The following is a 25177-nucleotide window of genomic DNA, read 5'->3' as shown; positions in this document are numbered from 1 at the left end:
CCGATACATACTGACAGGGGAGTCAACCACCCTTGCCAACTTGAAAATCATCAGACAACTAGTTTTGCCTATTCTGTAGATGTCAGTGAGGACTGCCTGAACAGCACATGTTTGGCTTATATATATATATATATATATATATCATATGTGTGTATGTTTCGAATCATTGTCATCAGTGTTTCCATATCTATTTTCCATGCTTGCATAGAGCAGACATAATTCATCAAGGCAAATTTTCTACAGCTAGATGCTCTTCCTGTCCCCAACCCTCTCTTGTTTCCATGGAAGATTGGAAACAAATAATGCTGCTTGTATGACAGTGGCGCTTGTTTACAGCTATAACATGATGTCAGGATGGACACACACACACACACACAATGGGTTTTCTTTTCAAATACCTATTTATGAAATCTACTCACAAAGATTTGCTCAGCTGGCTGGGGGTCAGCTATAGTGGAAAACACAAAGATGAAGGATGCCATCGATGGCAGATATGAGAAAGTGTTAATGGTGAGGCATGGTAGTCCTAAGCTGTTGCTCTGAGGAGAGAGAGAGAAGAAACTGTTGGCACAGTAAGGGGTGATTGGTGGAACATCAGTGATGATATTAAGAATGAGGGATAGATTTTTAAAGGAAATGGCCCAGGGAGAGGGAACACACACACACACACAATGAATATAGATGTAACGAGAATATAACTTTAGTGTAATAACTTCAGCAAAAACTTAAAGAGAGAGGAAATATATTTCTATGTGTGTTCCTTCTCCCTGGATCTATTTCCATGTATACATATACATATATACTTATATATATATATATATATATATATATGTATAGCGCAGGAGTGGCTGTGTGGTAAGTAGCTTGCTTACCAACCACATGGTTCCGGGTTCAGTCCCAGTGTGTGACACCTTGGGCAAGTATCTTCTACTATAGCCTCGGGCTGACCAAAGCCTTGTGAATGGATTTGGTAGATGGAAACTGAAAGAAGCCCATCGTATATATGTGTATATATATATATATATATATATATATATATATATATATGTGTGTGTGTGTTTGTTTGTGTCTGTGTTCGTCCCCCCAACATCACTTGACAACCGATGCTAGTGTGTTTACGTCCCCGTAACTTAGTGGTTCGGCAAAAGAGACCGATAGAATAAGTACTAGGCTTACGAAGAATAAGTCCTGGGGTTGATTTGCTTGACTAAAGGCAGTGTTCCAGCATGGCTGCGGTCAAATGACTGAAAGAAGTAAAAGAGTATTTATATAAAATCATGAGTTCCGTTGGATATTGGCTCAGTTTGAAAGCAGAATTATTTTACATGAATGCTTGAAAGACAAGATTAATAACCAGCAACGTTTAAAATTATTATCATTTCTATATTAATCTCAGAAATTTAGCCATATCATCTATGCTGGTTCTTTGTTACCGTTTTCTTTTCTTGATTATTTTGTTTCATGTTTCCTTTGCTATTTCTCTTCCCCAACTATATTTTTTTTTGTTACCTATCTTGCATCCTTTGTTTCCATAACATGTCCAAATTGCTATTAGCATCAGCCTCTTCTTTCTCTCTCTCTTTATGTACTGTTCTGTTCTATCTCTCTGTCACTCTCAATCATTGCACTGTGCTCATTTTCTCTCTCTCTCTCTCTCTCTCTCGTTTTCTTTTGCTCTCTCTGCTGTCGCTCTCTTTCCCCTCTCACTTCACTATCTTCTCTATCTTTCTCTTACTACCTTATACTTCGTCTTTTTTCTGTCACATTCCAACTCTGTCTCCATGGGTCTCTAGATCTCTTTTTGCATAGCTCACTGTCTCTTTCTTTGCACAGCCCTGTTGCTCTCTGTACACACAGCTCTCTCTCTTTCTGTACACACAGATACTCACGCATACATACACACACACGTGCCCGTGTGCACACACACACACACACACACAGTGTTCTGTCTCTCATTACATATCTCTTTCTCTCTCCCTCCCTCTCTCTCTCTACACACACATATACAACTCTCAGTCTCTCTCTCTCTCTCCACTTCTTTCTGCACAGTCTCCCTCTACCTTTCGACATTGCTCTCCCTTTCTCCCCCCTCTCTCTGTTCCCTCTCCCTCCTCCACTGCTCTTTTTTTCTCTTTACAAACCTCTCTCTCTTTCCATTTGCTGTTTTATTTCTCTCTCTGACTCTGTCCACCTTCTTCCTTCCTCTCTCTTGTATCAAATATATTACAATTAGTTCCCCCGTTTTATAGAATTCTGCTTCCATAACAAAAAATGAGAATCTGTTGGTTCATAGATGGCAGTGCCAATAGTAGACGTTTTCTGCACAACACAGCACTGCTAAATATTAATAATAAAGAGCAAAAAAAAAAAAAAAAAAGAAAAAAGAAATCGAAGAAAAGAAACAAACTGCAACAGAAACATTCCCCTTTTAATTCTTCCTTGCCAAATTGAAAGGAAAATGGAAATTAAAAAAAAAAATTATAACTTAATTTATGTTCCTGGAATATTCTGCTAATGATGTAGCTGGACTTAGTTGATAAAATAGAGATCATAATGACCAACGTTGTCACCATCATCATCATTGTTATCATCATCATCGTGACCACCATTACTGTTGCCATCACCACCACCACCACTGTCATCACTGTCTTCATCATCATCATCACCACCACCATTATCATCACCATCACCACCATTACTGTCACCACCACCCACCCACCATCACGATTATACCATCATTGCTTGTAAAATTGCTCTGTTATCATCATTGGTAATATCATCATCGTTGTCATAACTATAATCGTTTGTCTCTATTATTGTAATCGACTGCACCTCCTCCCTCTCCACCGTCATTGCAATCATCAATATCTTAGTCTTAAAAATAATCATCACCGTCATCTCTGTGATTAGCTACATCAATTTGCGCTTCCACCTCTTCGTCTTCCTCCCATCTCCATCTTCATCATTGCCATCAGCATCACTGTCATCATCATCATCACCATCATCACTTTCCTCCTCCTCTTCATCATTACTATCATCATCATTGTCGTCACCACCACCACCACCACCACCACCACCATCATCATCATATCACTTTCATTGTTACTATAATTATCCTACTTCACCCTCATTGTCTTCACTGTAATTATCCTCCTCCTCCTTCGCATCATCATCATTCTCATCACCACCTCCTTGTTATCATTATGACTGAGTGTCCACCACCATCATGGTTCTGATGATGATGATGATGATCCTTACTGTGTTATTTACATTCAGTTTAATACCAGAGCATCCATATTTGTCTACATACAACCTGTTGTTAACAGCAAGTAGATTGAGAACATTGGTGAAAAAGACCAGGCCATTTCAGATTTATGTTTCATTCAAAATCTTTGTTCATATACACATCACACTGTTGAGGATAGGACATGAAACACAAACCTCTTGGTTTGTAACCTACCACTCTATTGCCTTGGTCATTTACACTCCCCCCTCTTTCTCTCTCTATTTATTTCTATATATATATATCATCATCATCGTTTAACGTCCGTTCTCCATGCTAGCATGGGTTGGACGGTTCGACCGGGGATCTGGGAAGCCAGAAGGCTGCACCAGGCTCCAGTCTGATCTGGCAGTGTTTCTACAGCTGGATGCCCTTCCTAACGCCAACCACTCCATGAGTGTAGTGGGTGCTTTTTACGTGCCACCTGCACAGGTGCCAGGCGAGGCTGGCAATGGCCACAATCGGATTGGTGCCAGTCAAGGCGGCGCTGGCATCGGCCACGATTCGGATGGTGCTATATATATGTGATTCACAATCAAAGTGCAGAAATGGCATACTCTAAATGAATAGGGTGATGTAATCTGATTGTAGAAAGAATTTTGCGAATTCGGTACTCCAAAGCAAGTTGGAAGGATGGGGTTCTAAGCGAGCATGTGGTAAATAGTTAAGAAAACACAATGTAGAAAAAAGGACAAGAAAAAACGAGGACACCCTTTGGTCACGAATGACCATGGGATTGCGCCTAGAAAGTTATCCTCTGAGGCACAAGCCCTCCCCCACCAAAGCACAAGTTGCCCATGCATACTAGCTTTTCTTCTCCACAGCACTGATGTTTTCTTTCTGGTAGTTTACTTTGTATTTCAGCTCACATTGTTTTGGCCTTCTCTTACAAGTTTATCCAATATGTGTGTATGTGTGTGTGTGTGGATGAGTGACTTTGTATTTTCCTTTCATCTTCCTGTAAGTCCACTGACTGTGAACAATGACTTTGATGATGGTGTCCTTTGTTTCCAGTCTCTGTGTAAACATGCCAGAAGATTATTGCCTTGCTTGGAAATAGAAGGTTGGCATCATGAAGAGCATTTGGCTGTGGAAGACTGCACCATTGTTCTCTCATCTGATCCATGCAAGCATAGAAAAGTAGACGTTAAAATGGTGAGAATGATGATGATATATATATATATATATGTATATATATATATATATATATATATATATATATATAGGTGCAAGGATGGCTGTTAATGCTGCATGGCTTCTAGGCAAAGGCATAACTGTGTGATTTAAAAAGCTTACTTTGCAATCATGCAGTTTCGGGTTCAGTCCTACTGTGGGGCACCTGGGGCAAGCATCTTCTACTATAACTCCAGGTTGACCAATACTTTTTGAGTGAATTTGGTAGATGGAAACTGGGAGGAAGCCTGTCACACACACACACACACACACACGTGTGTGTGTGTATGTATGGGGTTTGTGTTTTGTTGTGTTTGTGTGTCACCTCTGCTTGACATCTGGTATTGGTTTGTTTACATTCCTGTGACTCAGCAGTTCAATAAAGAATGCTGCAGCATGGCCACAGTCAAATGGCTGAAATAATTAAAAGATGTGTATATATATATATATTTATACATGCCTACATCCACGCACGTGCATGCACACATACACACGCACACACACACACACGTGCACACACATGTGCACACACATGTGCACACACATGTGCACACACACACGTGCACACACACACACGTGCACACACACACACGTGCACACACACACACACACACACTGGGCTTCCTATCTGCAGTGTGTGTTGGATTATTGGATTCCTGTCTGAAATGCTTTATTCTCAACAACTCTTAAGAATATAATTTATGTGATTCTATCTTTAGTTATTTATGCCTGTTTTGCAGCAGTCTCTCCTCAGTCTCTCCTTGTGTTTTGCAAAATTCTAAACAACTGTTCACCTTGGTTGGTTCCTAAAACTAGCCGTCTTTTTGTCTTTCTCTTCTCTCTGTTTCAAAAAAAAAAAAAGAAGAAAGAAGCCATTTATTGATTATTATTTTGTTTACACTGTGTCATTATTATCTACCTGCCCTCCATAATAATCTGGCCTCCATAATAATCTGGCCTCCATCTTAATAATCCAGCCTCCATTCTAATAATCCACCCTTAATCATAATAATCTGCCCCATTTAATAATAATAATCCACCTGTCATCATAATTTGGCTTCAATCATAATAATTCACCCTCCATCATAATAATCTGCCCTCTGTCATAATAATCTGTCCTCCATAATAACCTGCCCTCTTTAATAATAACCCACCCATCATAATTTGGCTTCCATCATAATAATCTGCCCTCCATCATAATAATCTGCTCTTCATCATAATCTGGCTTCCATCATAATAATCCAGCCTCCATAACAATTTGTCCTCCATCATAATAATTCACCCTCTGTCATAATAATTCGTCCTCTGTCGTAATAATTCGCCGTCTCTCATAATAATTTGCCCTCTGTCGTATAATTCACCCTCTGTCATAATAATTTGCCCTCCATCATAATAATTTGCCTTCTGTCGTAATAATTCGCCCTCTATCATAATAATTCGCCCTCTGTCGTAATAATTCGCCCTCTGTCATAATAAATTGCCCTTTGTCGTAATAATTTGCCCTCTGTCATAATAATTCGCCCGCTGTCATAATAATTCGCCCTCTGTCGTAATAATTCACCCTCTGTTGTAATAATTCGCTGTCTGTCATAATAATTCACCTTCTGTCATATCAATTCACCCTCTGCCATAATAGCTCGCCCTCCATCATAATAATTCACCTTCCATCATATCAATTTTATTTCTGTCATAATAATCCACCTTAATAATCCACCCACAACTTATCAATGCGTAATGACAAACCAATATGGGAACTTCTGAAAAGTCACTTGCTCTGCAATAAATAGCTGCAAGATCTCATTCAGACCATGCTTTACCATTTTAAATAAACAGATGACATGTTGGACGGAGTCATTTTGGAAACTGTATGTCTGCAAAAAACCCCTCAGGAAACAAAATGTCATGGCTTAAATGCATTTCATCATAAGTTTGCTTAGTCAGTGGTGACTTGGGTCTTAAAAACAACAACAACAAGAACATGATGAGGGTGATTATGTTGGTGATTGTTATAAGAGTTTTTGTTACCCTGTGGCACATTGACGCTCTGTCTTGGAGGATTGGTGCTATGAATTCTTTTCCGTTTGATTCACTGAACTTAATTTATTGGCTGTTTTGGGGGAAGAGGTTTTAAGGCAGATAAACAGACATGGCTGTGTGTTTAAGAAGCTTGCTTTGTAATCACATTGTTTTGGGTTCACTCTCACTGCGCAGCACCACAGGCAAGTGTCTTGTACTATAGCCCTGGTCCAACCCAATCCCTTGTGGGTGAATCTGGTTGATAGAAACTGTGTGGAAGCCTGTTGAATGTATGTATGTATATTTATTTATTCATATATATTGTGTGTGTGTCTTTGTGCTTGTTTGCTCCCCCCTCCCACTAATTGACAAATGGTGTCGGTTTGTTTACATCCCTATAACTTGGCATTTCAGTAAAAGTGACAGAAGAAATAAGTATCTGACTTTAATATATATATAAAGTACTGGAGCTGATCTGTTCAGCTAAACCCTTCAACGTGGTGCCCCAGCATGGTTGCAGACCAATGAATGAAACAAAAGAGAAGGGCTAGAAGATAGACTGTTTGTATATGAGAAAGAGAGAGAGAAAGAAAGAAAGAAGGAATGAAAGAAGGAAAGAAAGAGGGAAGGAAGGAAGGAGGTAATCAGAGAGAAGACATAATGAATCTGTAAACTAAGTGAAGAGATTTTTTTTTTTTTTTACATGATTGGGTACATAATAGCAATTAAGGACGAAGACAAAATCAAGAAACTGTCAAAAAAAAAAAAAAAATACTGTAGCTAAACCTGACTTTGAAGAGCTTTGTTGGACTGCAATGAAGGAAGTAACCCGTAAATAATTCATTTTAATTTTTCTTCTTGTCTGATCTGATTTACATAAAATAAAACACACACATATATGCATATATGTGTGTGTATGTATGTATATATGTGTGTGTATATATATATATGTGTGTGTATATATATATATACACACACACACACACACACACACACACATATATATATATATACACACACACATGTATATATATATATATATACATATATATGTATATATATGTATATACATATATTAAGAACCCAAAGTACTTGTGACCTCAATAAGGAAGTGGTTAGTAATTAAGGAATATCCTGTTAGTTATCAGGGACAATTTCTAGAACTATTGTCTATTGTCACACTAATTAATTCATATCAGTATTTTTTTGCATTCTTTTACTGCAGCCATGCTGGAGCACCACCTTAAAGGGGTTTAGTCAAAACAAATTGACCCCAAGACTTATTCTTTTTAAGCCTACTACTTATTCTATTGGTATCTTTTGCCGAACTGCTAAGTTACAGGGGCATAAACACACCAACATCAGTTGTCAAGTGATGATGGGTGTGTAGGGACAAAGACAGTCACAAAGACACACACACACATATAATAATAATAATAATAATAATAATAATAATTAACATCCTTAAACAACCCTTATTCAGGGACCTTTTGAGCAGGATGGGCTACTCAACTAGAAGAAAATTCTAACTAGGCCCCATCTGCAAGGTCATGTGCTGTTTATCTTGATATGAGATCACCCTGTCGTGCACATGGTTATGATGCATGTGCCTAGTGTACCCTTATCAGTCGGGTAGTCATGATGGGTATACTGGGCTTCGTATATTTTACCCCAGTGTCATTTTGATGGCATGTGCTGCTCTCTCACTCAATAATAATAATATTAGGGAGTATAATAATATTAGTTTTTGTGATCTAGATATATGTTTTATATATGTTTTATCTATACGATATGGTTTATGTCTATCATTGTTTGAATTACATAATAGTGTTTTTTTTCTCTAATTTATATATATATATTCATGAGGGCTTTCATTAGTTTCTGTCTACCAAATCCACTCACAAGGCTTTGGTCAGTCCAAGGCTATATAATAGAGGACACTTGCCCAAGGTGCCATGCTGAGGGTCTGAACCCAGAACCATGTGGTTGGGAAGCAAGCTTCTTACCACACACCCATACCTGAATAATAAATAAACTTATTGAGCTTAAGATATTTTGACATTTTACGTCTCGATTTTGAAGTAGATATGCAGCAGGTTCATTATTGGGATTTGTCATCTTCGTAATGTTTGATGTCCTCTTTTCCATTCTTGTGTGAATTGGACAGAATTCATTGAGGCAGGTTTTTCCATGGATGGATGCCTTTATCGTATGCTTTGGTTAGTGTAATATCTGATTGTTATCAAGTGTCTTATTCCTGAAAATGTGCATTCTCAAGTGTGAGACGTTCTTGCACAGCTGTTTTGGCACCGCCTATTTGGTGTCACTGATTTCATGTTGACTTGACAGCAGGCATTTTAATGTTTCCCTCATTCTCTCATGGAACCAGGGGAATGGCGTGGGGTAGCAGTCTCATGCAGGTTGGTGTTAAAAAGGTTAATAGGGCACATCATTGTTAAGACTCCTAATATTTCTTCCTTGAAGGCTTGTCATTTCTACTTCATAATTGGGTCTGGAAAAAATTATTGCCTCTGCCTTGTTGTTGGATCAGGAAATACATTCAGATGGAGATAAAACTTTCAAGTCTAAGAATTGATACAAATATGCAAATTTATTGAATTAATATATATATATATATATAAATATATATATATATATATATATATATATATAGGTACAGGTGTGACCGCATAGTGAGAAGCTTGCTTTCCAACCACATGGTTCGAGGTTCAGTCCCACTGTGGGACATCTTGGGCAAGTGTCTTCTACTATGGTCTCGGGTCAACCAAAGCCTTGTGAGTGGAATTGGTACATGAAAACTGAAAGAAGCCTATCTTCTTGGCAACTGGTGTCGATGTGTTTACATCCCTGTCACTTAGTGGTTCAACAAAAGACACCAATAGAATAAGTACCAGGCTTTAAAAAAAAATTCATCCTTGGGTTGATTTGTTCGACTGAAACACTTCAAGACGGCGCCCCAGCATGGCCACAGTCAAATGACTGAAACAAGTAAAAAGAAAAAAGATGTGTGTGTATGTGTGTGTGCGTGTATATATATATATATGTGTGTGTGTATATATATATATATATATATATATATATGTATATACACACGTATATGTATATATACGTATATATATATGTATATAAAATATGTTAATATATGCCTGTCTATTTACTTTAAAAAAAAAAAAAAAAAGGTCCATTTGTATAAAATTTCAGCTTTTGGTGTTTTTGAAAAAGAAAACTGTTGGGTTTCCAGGAAAGCATTTTCCATTAGATTCTGTGTTTTGCTTCCTTCCTTTCCTTTGAAATTGTCAATATTTAAATTACATTCTTTTCGATTCATCTTGACTCATTTTACTCTGTTTCTTTTTTTCTTTTTCTTCCTCCATTACACATCATCACACTTAGAAACCGAATGGATTTTTCCCCCATGTTTCCAACAGTTGATGATTATATAATAATCCAATCTTAATTCTATGCGCATTCTATCACATGTCTTTTTTATTCGTCCTTTATGTGACACGTTGCAGTACTTACACATTCAGGAATTTTGCTTTTAACAATTTCTAAAGCCTCTACATTTATCATATATCTGATTGAGCCTCTATAAGTTTTGCATATTCATCCTCTTCATCCTCATTCTTTTTCCTTTTCTTTTTTCTCTTTTTTTTTTGTTGTACATTTGTTGTTATTGTATGTTTTATTATTTATTTGAAATGACCTTTTTTTTTTCTTGATTTAATTCAGTCAGAAAATCCAATATGTAACATCATTTCTGGCTGCTGTCAACTTGTCTTTTGAATATGATTTTATCTGATGAATAAAAAACATGGAATGGCTATTTTTATTATTATTATTATTATTATTTGCTGATTCTGTTTTGATTTGTTTTGTTAACATATTTGGAACTTTTTTTCCTTTCTGTTTCAGGGGGATCTGATGTATGGCGTATTACTGGGGAGGAGAGAGGAAAACATGACTCCCAGTTTTTCCTACTGAAACCTGTTAATGGCTTTATTACAGGTAAGATGCTGATCTCTCTTTTTATTATATATATATATATTCAATACATAAACATGCACATATATATGCGTATATATATATATATACACATACACATGTACACATACATATATATACATATATACACAGATATGCATTCATACACGCACACATCATATATATACATACATTCATACACACACATCGTACATATACATACATAAATACATACACACACTCATATACATATACACACATGTATATATTGATACATACACATACATGTGTGTGAGTGTGTGTTTGTGTGTATGTACGTTTGTATTTAATTTTTATCATCTAATGTTTATTGACAATATCTCTTCTCTCCCCCCCACCCCCGAGTTGTTAACTTGTTTTATTCTGGAAAGGAAGTGCTTCACAGGCTCACGGCCAATTAGATTTAAAACTTTCAATGTATGTAAAGAGCTATCCATAAACATTTTTGTCTATCTGTGAATGGTCTCTAAACCAATAAAAAAAAACCCAAAATTGTATGAGAGAAAAAAAGAAAAAGAAAAATGGAAGTAACACATTTCAAGAAGAGAAGCTCTCATACTAGATTTTCCAGTCATTCTTGTAGCCATTTGTAGGCAGTATGTCTAGTCTTGTGACTCTTCAGCTCAGTTGGGTATTACATTGAGTTGTTGGTACATAGTCCTATCATTATTCTAATTTTTGAGACTAATGATAAAAAAAAAAGAGTCTAAAGCTGGTGAAATATTTATTGAATTAACCTTTTAGCATTCAGATTACTCTGTCAAATGTTATTGCTTATTTATCCAAGTTGTTTTGTTTTGAATTAGTCATGCTTTATCTCGTAGCTCTAAAATGTTGATGATGTGATTGTTTCTTATTATAATGATATTGTAGGGTATGTGTGAGGCTGGATCTGCTCCGTTTGGAGATAAAAACAGGTAGAATATTTCGAATGGATTACATGCTAAAGGGATAAATATCTGTAGAATCTACAGGCGTTCTCAACCATCTATGGATTCCTTTCATTACTTTTTTATTCTGGTGAACCTCCATAGCCATTTGATGTTTAAAAACTAGTTTTATAGAAACTGCTTTCCAAATTCATATTTTGTTTTTCACATGTTAACTTGTTTAGGTTGAACTATGTAAAATGTTCAAGAAAGAAACCTAAATGTTTCTTACAATAAGTACTAATACATACATCTAAAGCAAAAATTTTTCAGGGTCCCTTAAAATACTATTGTGGATCCCCAATTTACTATGTTGTTGTGTGCCCCCCCCCCACCCTGTGCCAAATTTTCTATGGACCCTCAAATCTCATATGGACCCTGGTTGAGAATCATTGGTGTAGATAAATGAAATATCTCAATTATTTTATGCAAATTTTATTGAATTATATGTAGGTGTGTGGCCTACGGATCAGGGTGTTGCACTCATGTTTGCAAAGTCTTAGTGTTATGATTCCCAGACTGGCAGTGCATAGTGTTTTTGAGTAAAACACTTAATTTCATGTTGTCCCAGTCCACTTGGCTGTAAATGGCTAAACCTGAGACAGATTGGCATTCAATTTTGGGGAATGTTGGCCTGTTCACCTACCGAATCGGGTGGTACCATTCGAAGGTTATGACAGTACATGGAAGCACATTGTGACTCGTGGTGTGTGACATCCAGTAGTCAGGTAAATATGATGGTACATTGATGTTCTGTATGCAGTTATTTTATGCAAATGGTAAAAACTAAGTCTTACGTCTTTCATTTTTCAGGGGAACAAGCCAAAGGTTTCTTTATGCAATCAGGACTTCCAACTGCTGTGTTAGGTCAGATATGGTAAGTAAAAATTTTAGAAAATTCTCTTCACAAAGTTATAGATCCAGACGTATAACTATGTATTTTATCTGGCATCTTTTGAGTGTTGGGCGTCATGGAGGCAAGGTGGCTGTGAAAAGCATTTTACGAGTGTTGGGCCTCACAGAGGCAACAACGAATGACCGAGACCTTTGGCATTATGCTGTTCTTGAGAAAAGACTCATCAAGCCAAGTAAAATCACGATTGTGGCAGATACTGGTGTCATGCAAATGGCACCCATACCAGTGGCACATAAAAGCATTCATTTACACTCTCAGTGGTTGGCATTAGGAAAGGCATCTAGCTGTAGTAACCATGCCAAATCAGACTGGAGTCTGGTGCTGCCTTCCAGCTGCCAGCCCTTGTCAAACAGACATTAAATGATGATGATGGTGATGATGATGATGATGATGATAACTCATTCAGTCTTTGAACTTTGGATTTAAAAGTTTAGAAGAGTTCTGAACAAATGTTTTATAGAGGACTGTAATGTCAATATGAAGCAATTCGATGGCCATTTCTGGAGTCCATTAGTCAGCAGGTATACATACATATGTGTGTTTTTGTGTCTGTGTTTGTTCCCTACCACCACTTGACAACTGGTGTTGGTGTGTTTATGTCCCTGTAACTCTTTTGCAAAAGAGATCAATAGAATAGGTACCAGGCTTAAAAAGAAATTAAGCACTGGGGTTGACTAGTTTGACTAAAATGTAAGGTGATGCCCCAGCATGGCCGCAGTCTAATGACTGAAACAAGTAAATATATATGTGTATGTGTATGTATGTATGTATGTATGTATGTGTGTGTGAGTGTGTGTATGTTTGTATGTCTGGATGTGTGCATGTATCTGTGTGTGTGTGTGTGACTCGTCTTGACATTGCGTAATAGTTGGAAATGAGTGTCACTGTTGTCAAAGCAGTGTTATTCATTTCCAGCCTTAATGTGAAAATGTGTCTGGCTATGGGGAAATGTTACCTTGCTCGGAAACAGGTGAGGGCTGGGGACTTGAAGAGCGCTGGCCCTCAATAAATTCTGGCCAGTCTATGCAAGCATGTAAAATTGGACGATAAAAGTTTATGATGATGATGAGATGACTTTGTTTAGAAAGCATTTACAAGTGATGAAAGTTGATAGAATTAATCTCACCACCACCGCCACCACCTCTAGGCCCTTAGGTGCATTTAGAGCAGCACAAGCCAACCTGAGGCCTGAAGTTGCATGCGGCCTGCTAACTTTTATCTTGCGGTCCACTTGGTACTTTCTTGAAATGAGTTTATTTAAGCAAGCATTTTAAAAATTTTATCAGAAACTAAAGATTGTAATGAAAAGTAAAAAGAAAGATGCTACTGTTTTTGTAACAATAATATTTTATGTTGCATCAATGATTGTTCATTCGTTATTGTAAGCATGAGAAAGTAAAATGCTTTCAATTCTATCTATATACAAGTGGCCCTCAAAAAACTTTCTGTGATTAGAATGGCCTACGAAGTAATTCCAGTTGGCCAGGCCTGATTTAGAGTCTACTCAGTTTGGAGCATTTGCAAAGGTCCCTAATTTGAGCATGACCTATGAATTATGATTCCCTTCATTTCCCTATCACCAGTTTTTAGAGGTCTTCAAAAAGGTCTTGGGTTGCTGCCCTTGGCTAGGCCAGTGAAAAGAAAAATCCCTCTTTCTTTATGACTCCTTTTTCCATGTTTCTTTTTGTCTATCTCTCTCTCCCTCTCTCTGTCTTCTCACTCTCTCTTTGTCTACTCTCTCTCTCTCTCTCTCTTTGTCTCCTGTCTATCTGTTTCTGTCTGTCTCTCCTCTATGTCTTCTCTCTGTCCCCATTTTTGTTTATTGCCTCTGTTTGTCTCCTCTCTCTTTCTGTCTCCTTTTTCTCTCTCTCTGTTTGTCTCCTTTTTCTCTCTGTCTCCTCTCTGTCTCTCTCTCTCTTTGTCTCCCATCTTTCTCTCTCTGTTTATCTCCACTTACTCTCTGTCTCCTCTCTTTTTGTATCCTGTCTCTTGCTCTCTCTCTCTCTCTCTCTCTCTCTCTTTCTCCTTGTTTCCCCTCTCTCTCTCTTGTCTCCCTTCTCTTGCTCTCTCTCTCTTGTTTCCTCTTTCTCTCAATCCTGCAGCATTACAAAGGTATGTAACACAGCTTGATAGAGAGATAAACATTCTCAGATAAAGCAAAATCACGAAGTCTGTTAGATATCATTTCTATTTTAATCTCATTTTACCTTGAGATCATGAATTGAGAGGCAAGTTAGAAATTTTGAAGTTTGCTTATACTTTTGGCATAGCCCAAACCAGTTGGGCATCTGCCAAGATCACTTGGAGATTGAATGCATTCCACCAGCGTTATCCATGCGGAATACTCAAGATCATCTCCAGGGATAAAATCACAAACTCTGAAGTCCCGACAAGGGTCAATCTGCACAGCCTGCAGGAGATTGTGGTCGATAGAAGAGGGGGACTTGCACATCGATGCTTCCAGCTGCCAGAAGAACGTATACCTAAAGAGCTATAAAATAGGTACCTTGGTGGTAAGATGTAAGTTTTGATGAAGATTTAGCTGTTATTACTAGCAGGTCAGGTGATCACGTAGTGGTATCCTCATTGGCTCATTTATCTAACTGTAGATAAGTATCTGAAGAATTTTGTTATTTGTCTGGAATCTGACAGTGTTGATAACCCAGAACCTGGGCTGAGTGCTTCACTGGAAATACCCTATCTTTATACCCTGCCAGGACTTTAGATATTTACTAGCGGTTCAGCAAATGTGATCAACAGAAAAATTCTCAGACTTAAAAATAAATATTGGGGTCAACTAAAATTAGCTCCAGTATGGTCACAATCCAATGACTGAAATGAGTAAAAGAGAGATAAAAGATTAACTATCTATATCTCTGAATCACTAATTATAATAATTCATTATAACTGCATAGTCTCTAATCATCTGAACTACCAGAAGAACTTACAAGAATTCGCAGATGGCATGTGTTGTTAGAATACCAATGAATTAACTGAAGAGTCCAGTCCACAGTTCATGTCTTGCCACCAATGTTGTACTCTGTCTCTGATAAGAACTTTCGATTAGCAATGGCATTGTTTCCTTTTGTTGTAAATTGTTGATAGAATCTACAAGGACATTGCATAATCTGGAGGAAGTATATGGAAGCAGACATTGCGGTGTGGATCAGAAGTTCTGCTTCAAAACCCCAAGGTTGTGGGGTTTGATCTTGCAACATGGCGCTATGGGCAGGTGTCTTCTGTCATAGACTTAAGTTGACCAGTACCTTGCCAGTGGAGTTTGGTGGATGGAAACTGTGCTGAAGCCTGTCATTTGTGTATGTGGGAGGATGGGGGGAAAGTTTGCCTGTATTTTGCTGATTTGTATCAGTGGTGGTTATCAACATCAGTGAGAGAACTGATATAAACTGGAGCATTATGAAGAAGTCCCTGGGTATATTTACTCAGCACTGAAGTACAGACACTACCTTGTCATTCTTGCTGACAGAAATGCTGTGAATTAATAATTGGCCTATTGGATATCTGTAACCAATGGTACCATTTTTCACCAATTGTAATATAAAATACACTCACATAACACATGCACATACATACTCTTCCATTTATGTGTACATATGAAATTAATAAAAGTGAAATTATGTCTGTCTACCTTGGACCCCTGTATTTCAATCTGCATTTGCTCTACATAGACATATTATACCTTTTTGGAATAAGGATGACCCCAGGATTGGAAATCTGCTCTTCATTTGGTTCTTGTGCATCCAGCATTGGGATCGGATTTAAAAGCATTTGGGTTGCTATTTCTAGCAGGTAAAGCTTGGCTGATTCACATTATCTTGTTTAGCATTTGTCAGGTGACATCAGAGATCAAGGGGGAGATAAATGACATTGAATTCGTTACTTTTACACTGAGATTAGAACTTTTGGGACAAATTGGCCAACAGCTGGAATTCAATTTGGGACTGGAACAATAGAACAATTGCATTACAGAGTTATTCTCATTGGTCCTTAACCTCTGATCAAACACCACAAGGGCATATGATCATTATAGACATATAGTCATGCTATTTAGCTCTCTTTAGTTTTGGGCTGCTGGCCCAATTAGCCCTCTGCAGGAACTAACTTAAAAGTCTGCACAGTGTATGACTATTAAGATAGTATGAAATAAAAGAGCATTCAATATATTCTCTAGTGTTTAGATATATTTATAATAATGCAGCCAACTGTTCATTGCTGTGTGTATGTGTTTATATCTGTTCATCTATCTATCCATCCATATATGTATACTACATTGCCCTGCTTTCTCAGTTACCTTCCATCCCCCACCCCAAACCACTTCCATATCCCATTATCTTCTGCCTATGTCTCTACCAATCACCTTCTTTCTCTGTCATTTCTCCCCTGTGCCGTTCTCCATCATTAACACCTTGCTTATCTGCTATCGCCCTTGATGTTCTCACATATCTACTGCACCCCCCCCCCAAGTCTTCCAAGCCTCTTCTGTATTTCTCTCCATTCATTTGCTGCAATGACCTCTATCCTGAGCATTCATCCAGTCCAAACAACTGTATCACCTTACCTATTTCTCACCACCTGCAATGTCTTTAAGGTATCTTCTGGTACATCTTTACCATCATCTCTATCACTATCTTTAGCTTATAGTCAAACTCACTTTCCTGTCTATTCCAACTGAGGTATCCATGTGCCTCCTCTACAGCAAGACACCTATGTCTGTCCCTCTGTAACTTTAATCTCTCATCAACTGGTACAAAACTGCCTCCACCTCAATAATACTTTTCTTTCCCAGTTGAGGGATTTTTGTCTTCTCAGTGATGGTGCCACATGAAAGGCACTGGTGGTGGTGCCATGTAAAAATCATCCAGTACACTCTAAACTGGTTTGCATTAGGAAGGGTATCCAGCCACAGAAAGCATGCCAAAATAGTGAAGCTCCTGGTTTCCTTGGCATATAGGTTCCCCACCTGGATGGGACGCCGGTCTGTTGCAGGTGAGCTGCTAGATGCAGGAGGAAAGAGTGAGAGAAAGTTGTGGCGAAAGAGTCAGCAGAAGTTCGCCATTACCTTCTGCCGGAGTTGAGTGGAGCTTAGATGTTTCGCTCATAAACACACACATCGCCCAGTCTAAGATTCGAACCCGTGATCCCTCAACTGTGAGTCCACTGCTCTAACCACTAGGCCATGTGCCTCCGCTTTGAACCAGAGTACTTTTGTAATATTTGTACTGCCCATGTTACACAGTTTCATCCTTGACACTCTCTCATTGTAACATTCAAGTGAATGTGTGGTCGACTATTTGGGAAATTCTAACTTATAATGCTGTTCACCAATTATGTCATAAAATAGAAAATATGTTTTTTTTTCTATCATTGTTGTAGTAATTTTATAATTGTAAATTGAAATCTTGTCACGGATGAACTAACTACTAAAGAGTAGACTGGATCCTGACAATAGCAATTATTATGAAAAGTCTGGGAACAAGTAGTTGATTATCAAGTATTTGTTGCAGCAGTGTTTCTCATTCATTTGTGTTTTTAATATACAACATTTATGCTAACATGGGAAGGCAAATGTTAAACTTTGGCTGTGTGGTTTAGATGCTAACTTTGCAGTCACATGGTTTTTGGGTTCAGTCCCACTGTATGACACCCTGGGCAAGTGTCTTCTACTATAACTCCAGGCTGACCAGTGCATTGTGAGTGAATTTGGTAGAGGGAAAATGTGTTGGCCCATCAAATGTATATATGTATGTTTTTTGTGTCCCCCTCCCTGCTAGTCATTGCTTGACAAATGGTGTTGGTTTGTTTACAACTTTGTAACTTAGCGTTTTGACAAAAGAGGCAAATAGAATAAGTATCAAGCTGTAAGAAAGAACAAATGAGTATTGGTGGGGGTGATTTGTTTGACTCAACCCTTCAAGGTGGTGCCCCAGCTTGGCTGCAGTCCAATGATTGAAACAAGATACAAAACTAAGTGAATGAAATAAAATGAATGAAAACAGTGTGATAAAGATGTGTTATATTGTTAACCCTTTCAATACCAACCCGGCTAAAACCGGCTCTGGCTCTGAAAACAAATGTCTTGTTTTCATGAGTTTTGAATTAAAATCTTCCACCAAACTTTAATCACAATTTATGTTCCTAACACTATCTGAATGATAACAAAGTTATTTTACTAAATTCTTTGTTATATTTCAAAGTAATTGAAAGAAACACAGGAGTGGCTGTGTGGTAAGTAGCTTGCTAACCAACCACATGGTTCCGGGTTCAGTCCCACTGCGTGGCATCTTGGGCAAGTGTCTTCTGCTATAGCCTCAGGCCGACCAATGCCTTGTGAGTGGATTTGGTAGACGGAAACTGAAAGAAGCCTGTCGTATATATGTATATATATATGTATATATATATGTATATATGTATGTGTGTGTATATGTTTGTGTGTCTGTGTTTGTCCCTCTAGCATTGCTTGACAACCAATGCTGGTGTGTTTACGTCCTCGTCACTTAGCGGTTCGGCAAAAGAGACTGATAGAATAAGTACTGGGCTTACAAAGAATAAGTCCCGGGGTCGATTTGCTCGACTAAAGGTGGTGCTCCAGCATGGCCGCAGTCAAATGACTGAAACAAGTAAAAGAGTAAAGAGTAAACACAGAGCATCTCAAAAATAAATACAGTAATGGAAGGGTTAAAGAGATATATTATTTTTCAGACTGTTAACACTATTAATGTCTTCTTTGGAGAGTTTAGACTTTTCTTTTTTGTAAATAGGTGCATATATGGCTATGTGGTTAAGAAGCTGCTTTCCAACCACATGGTTTCAAGTTCAGTCCCACTACACAGCTCCTAGGGCAAGTGTCCTCTACTATAGCCCTAGGCTGACCAATGCTCTGTGAGTGAATTTGATAGACAGAAACTGGTGGGGCAGGGAGAGACCTGATGTGTGTGTGTATGTTGTGTACATGTGTGTGTTTGTTTGCTTCCCTGCCACTGTTTAGCTTATGCCCCTGTTGCTAAGCAATTTGGAAAAAGAGACTAATACAATAAGTAGCAGATTAAAAAAAAAAAAGTATTAATATCAATTTGTTCAACTAAACCTATCCTAATGATGGCCTAGCATGGCCAGAGTCCAGTGACTTGAACAAGTAAAAGACAAAAAAACAAAAGATACTTCCACCCTGTTGCAATTGACTTATTGTCTCATTGGGTATCTTAATTGTGGATAAAGGAATCTTGTGATCGATTAGTTTTCATGACAAGTATTCCAGCTGTTTGATCAACTGACCTGCCTGCACATTGGTTTATGACATAAGTGGTTGAGTACTCCACAGATACTTGCACACTTAATGCAATCCTTAGGTAGAATCAGACAAAGTGTGTGATATGGAATGAGATGATTGGTTGCCTCTGGACACTAGTGCTTGGCATGGCTGGCTGGCTGGTTGGACATTCAGCCTGTTTTAGTTACAGTCTGTTTTGGTGCTGGAGGCAAGCACACACCAACACACACTTTCACAACTATGTATGTGTAGAAATATACATGTATGGCAAGATGGACTGAGAAGGAGAAAGTCTGTGCAATTTATTCATTGAACATAACTGGCAAACATCCTTTCTGTGTGCCACTGGACTGGCTCCTGTGCAGGTGGCACATGAAAAACACCATTTGAGCATGGCTGTTGCCAGTACTGCCTGATTAGCCCTTGTACCGGTGACACATAAAAGCACCCACTACACTCTCGGAGTAGTTGGCATTAGGAAGGGTATCCAGCTGTAGAAACTCTGCCAGATCAGATTGGAGCCTGGTGCAGCCATCTGGTTCACCAGTCCTCAGTCAAATCATCCAACCCATGCTAGCATGGAAAGCAAACGTTAAACAATGATGATGATGCATAATGACAAGAATGTTTATGTACATAGATTGAGAGAAAGGGAGTAGGGGGAAAGAGAGGGAGAAAGGGAGGAGGGTGAGAGAGAGGGAGAATCATTAAAACAGTCTGATGTCAAATAAGTCAGTATCGAATCAGGGACACCAAATAGGCAGTACCAAAACAGCTGTGCCATGAAACATTTCATACCCTGTACCACAGGTTTGGCCCTTTGAATTGAGGGTACAACCCATGAGACTGGCTTCCATACAGTTTCCATCTATGTCATTTCACCCACATAGCCTAGGTTGACCTATGGCCATAATAAAAGAGAGTTGTCCTGAAATACAGTGCTGTGGGGTCAAACCCAGGACCTCATGATTGCAAAGCAAACTTCTTACTGACTTGGCCATTCCTATGCTCATTGCATATATTGTAGCAGATCAGATATGAACCAGGAACCATTAATTTTAAATCAAGAATAATGATGCAAATATATTCATCCACTTGACAGAGGATATATATGAGGGGGTGGTGAAAAGTTCCTGGCTTTGGGTAAAAGAAAATACATGAGGATCAGTTAATTATAATTCTATACAACACATTCCCCTCACAGATTCACACACTTATTGCAGTGGTCCTTCAGTTATCCTAACCCCTATAAAAGATCTCAGAAGATTGGGCCTCCAACCAGTCCTTTTGTTATACCCTTAGAGCCAGGAACTTTGAAACACCACTTCATACCTTCCTTGATATATCTATTACATAGTTGACTCTGTCTAAACCTAAATTATTGTTTGGTTAAGCTGTTTGCTCTTATGTAGCATTGTCTGTTGACAACATTTTCCCACTCTACTTGACTCTAGACTGCTTCTTCTACTTCTCTCCATTTGGAAACCTGGTTTTTCAGCTCTGACTGATAGATTTCCAACTGATAATGGAACTGCTCCAAGATTTTGTTGGTTTTGAATTCTTATTAATGCTTCTGTAACTTTGTATTTTCCTATGTAGTGATGTTGGCCCTACACAAGCCCATTTATACGAGAGGGAAGAAGTGGTTTATATTAGTCTGGCCTCTGTCCGTTGACATGGCCAGTATGGGAGGCCATGCTAGGAGCTTGCAGTCCATTGGCATAGCTCTCAGGCACATTGAAGTATATAAGCCACCACACCTCAACAAGGACTAGATCTTGTGTTAGACTTTATTGTTTGGTAGTATTGGCCAACCAAAACCTTGTGAGGGGGTTTAGTAGACAGAGACTGTGTGGAAGCTTCTCATACTTATATATATATATATATATATATATATATATATATATAATATATATATATATACTTCTGGTCATTCCAAAACATAACTACCTGTGGACATTTGGCAATTTTTTTTCTCTTCCTTTTCTTTTGGATTTTCCTATGTCTTCTGTTTCCGAAGAAGAGCTTTGCTCGAAATGTAAAACAACCACTTTTTCTTCCCTTCTCTGAGCGTCTTATTAATACTTTGCATGTACCACATCCTCGCATTGTTGTTTTTTTCTTGTCTTTTTCTCCGTTTTTTTTTATTAACTATACACACACACACATATATATATATATATGCCTTTGCCCATATGCATGTATGTATACATACACACACACTCACTCACACACACACACACAACACACACACACACATATCACCATCATCATTTAATGTCTGTCTTCCATGCTGGCATGGGTTGGATGGTTTGACAAGATCAGATGACCCAAAGATCTGTCCTAAGTTTCATTGTCTGCTTTGGCATGGTTTTTATGGCTGGATGCCAACCATTTTACAGACACACACACACACACGCACATATGCACACATACACACACACATACACACACACATAGACACACGCACACATACACACACAACACACACACATACACACACACATACTTGTGTTTGTCTCCATCCCCACCACTTGACAAGTGATGTCGGTTTGTTTACATCCCTGAAACTTAGTGGTTTGACAAAGAGACCAATGCAACAAGTACTAAACATCAAAAAGAAAGTACTGGGTCAGTTGTTTTTGACAAAAACTGTCTAAGATGCTGACCCAGCATGGCTGCTGTCCAATGACTGAAGCTAGTAAAAGATGAAGGATAAAATTCAAGCTGAAAGAACATTATTATTGTTGTTGCTCATTTGTTTGTAATTAGTTGTTAAATCTGCTGATTGGTTCCTCCATGACTGGTTGCTTAATTAACGTTCCTGTTTGTACAAACATTTGATATTTAGCAGCTGACACACGACACATACATGCATGCAAGTACATGGAAACATATACACACACACATGCAATTACTTATTTATGCAAGATGTGCATGCTCACACATTTATGCAACATATGCACACGACTCATACACATGCTCAGTGATGCAACATCTATGCATAGACATGCAAGCGTTTATTGATGCAAGATAAACACACACACACATACACACACATAACACAAGCACACAAATGCTCACTGATGCAGCACATATGCATATACACATGCACAGATTTTTGCAATGCATACACACACAACTCAAATGCACATGCTCGGTGATGCAACATATATGCACACACATGCAAGCGCTTATTGATACAAGATAAATGTATGCACTTAACACAAGCACACATATACTCATTGATGCAGTGCATATGTATACACACATGCACAGATTTGTGCAACACATACACACAACTGAAACACACATGCACAGTGATGCAACATATATGCACACACATGCAAGCACTTATTGATACAAGATAAATGTATGCACTTAACACAAGCACACATATACTCATTGATGCAGTGCATATGTATACACACATGCACAGATTTGTGCAACACATACACACAACTGAAACACACATGCACAGTGATGCAACATATATGCACACACATGCAAGCGCTTATTGATGCAAGATAAATGTATGCACTTAACACAAGCACACATATACTCATTGATGCAGTGCATATGTATACACACATGCACAGATTTGTGCAACATATACACACAACTGAAACACACATGCACAGTGATGCAACATATATGCACACACATGCAAGCATTTATTGATGCAAGATAAATGTATGCACTTAACACAAGCACACATATACTCATTGATGCAGTGCATATGTATACACACATGCACAGATTTGTGCAACACATACACACAACTGAAACACACATGCACAGTGATGCAACATATATGCACACACATGCAAGCATTTATTGATGCAAGATAAATGTATGCACTTAACACAAGCACACATATACTCATGATGCAGTGCATATGTATACACACATGCACAGATTTGTGCAACATATACACACAACTGAAACACACATGCACAGTGATGCAACATATATGCACACACATGCAAGCGCTTATTGATGCAAGATAAATGTATGCACTTAACACAAGCACACATATACTCATTGATGCAGTGCATATGTATACACACATGCACAGATTTGTGCAACACATACACACAACTGAAACACACATGCACAGTGATGCAACATATATGCACACACATGCAAGCATTTATTGATGCAAGATAAACATACACACATAACTCGTGCTCAGTGATGCTCACTGATGCTGCACACATTCACACAGATTTTTGCAACTTGTGCACACACACCTGATACACATTAGTACTCACTGATGCACACACATACACACAAACATTCATGCATTTATTTATTTGTACATAAACATCTCATGCACATGCTCACTGGTATAGCACACATGCATGCAACAAAGCTGCTTGCTTATTGACATAACACATGCATAAATACTCGGAATACATGTATAGACACTCACATGTGCACATGCATACACACACATCCAACACAGTGTTTCAATACACACTACACCCTTGCACATACTCAACATACATACATACATACATACATACAAACAGTCACAGAACACATACATATACCTGCAGAACACATACACACACACTCAACACAGTGCTTGCACTCATACACACTCAACACAGTATATGCACATATTCACACACACACACGACATAGTGTACACATATACACATGCATACACACTATTGACACAATGTACACATGCCTTCACACTACATGTATGTGTACAGTGTGTCAATAGTGTGTATGCATGTATTCACATGCATATATACATGTATGCACATGCATATACACATGCATTGCACAAGCATATACATATGTATGCATATGCATATATCTACATGCATATACACATACATCTACACACCGGCACACTCACAAAAACACAACGCACACATGCACACAATATCTGCATAACATACATACACACATCACAACACACACACACATACACTCAACACAATGTGCAAATTGCAACATGCACACACACATGCTGCTGCTACTACTACTACTACTACACACAAACTTCCCCCATTTGTTCCCTAACTCTATAAAATTGATACGTATAACGTATTCCATTATTTCCAACGATTGTCTTGTTTTTATTATTTCTGCAATTTATTTCCATTCTTTAGAATCTTCCAGTTAATTTCTCATCAGTATTGGTTCTGCCACACACCATGCATAATTGAAACTAGAATTGATCATTATTATTTTCTTTTCCCTGCTAATTTCTAGAATTTGAATTGCATAAACACGTACAAATAAATAAATAAATAAATATAAATAATTAAAAAAAAAACAACCCTTCTTAATAATTTGAATTACGTAAATGAAAAAATAAAAAATATCTGCATCCCCCAAAATGTGAAATTACAAGAAGCAAAGAAAAAGTACATGTAAAATATAATGGGTATTAAATGGTATAGGCAGTGCTCCCGCATGGTCTTAGTCCAGAGAACTAAGACTATGTTAAAAGAAAATAAACAATTTTTTTAATGTTAGTCTGAGGAGTGGTAAAAATGTTAATATGT

At 38.0% G+C, this 25177-nt stretch overlaps 1 protein-coding gene across 13 annotated transcripts in view; it reads left to right on the top strand.

Moving 5' to 3' along the window:
- The window catches only part of LOC115219624 (intersectin-1), a 424167-nt gene that overhangs the window by 70019 nt on the left and 328971 nt on the right, over positions 1-25177 (top strand). For all 13 annotated transcript variants that reach the window (XM_036509616.1, XM_036509621.1, XM_036509620.1 and 10 more), the window contains exons 3-4: positions 10409-10501; positions 12259-12322. In XM_036509616.1, coding sequence (XP_036365509.1) covers positions 10409-10501; positions 12259-12322 — 157 coding nt within the window. The remainder of the gene's footprint in view (positions 1-10408; positions 10502-12258; positions 12323-25177) is intronic.

Source organism: Octopus sinensis, linkage group LG15 (genome assembly GCF_006345805.1).
Source record: "Octopus sinensis linkage group LG15, ASM634580v1, whole genome shotgun sequence".
In the NCBI taxonomy this organism is placed as follows: Eukaryota; Metazoa; Mollusca; class Cephalopoda; order Octopoda; family Octopodidae; genus Octopus; species Octopus sinensis.
The sequence above is the reverse complement of the archived record's forward strand: the minus strand, read 5'-3'. Positions and strand labels throughout refer to the sequence as shown.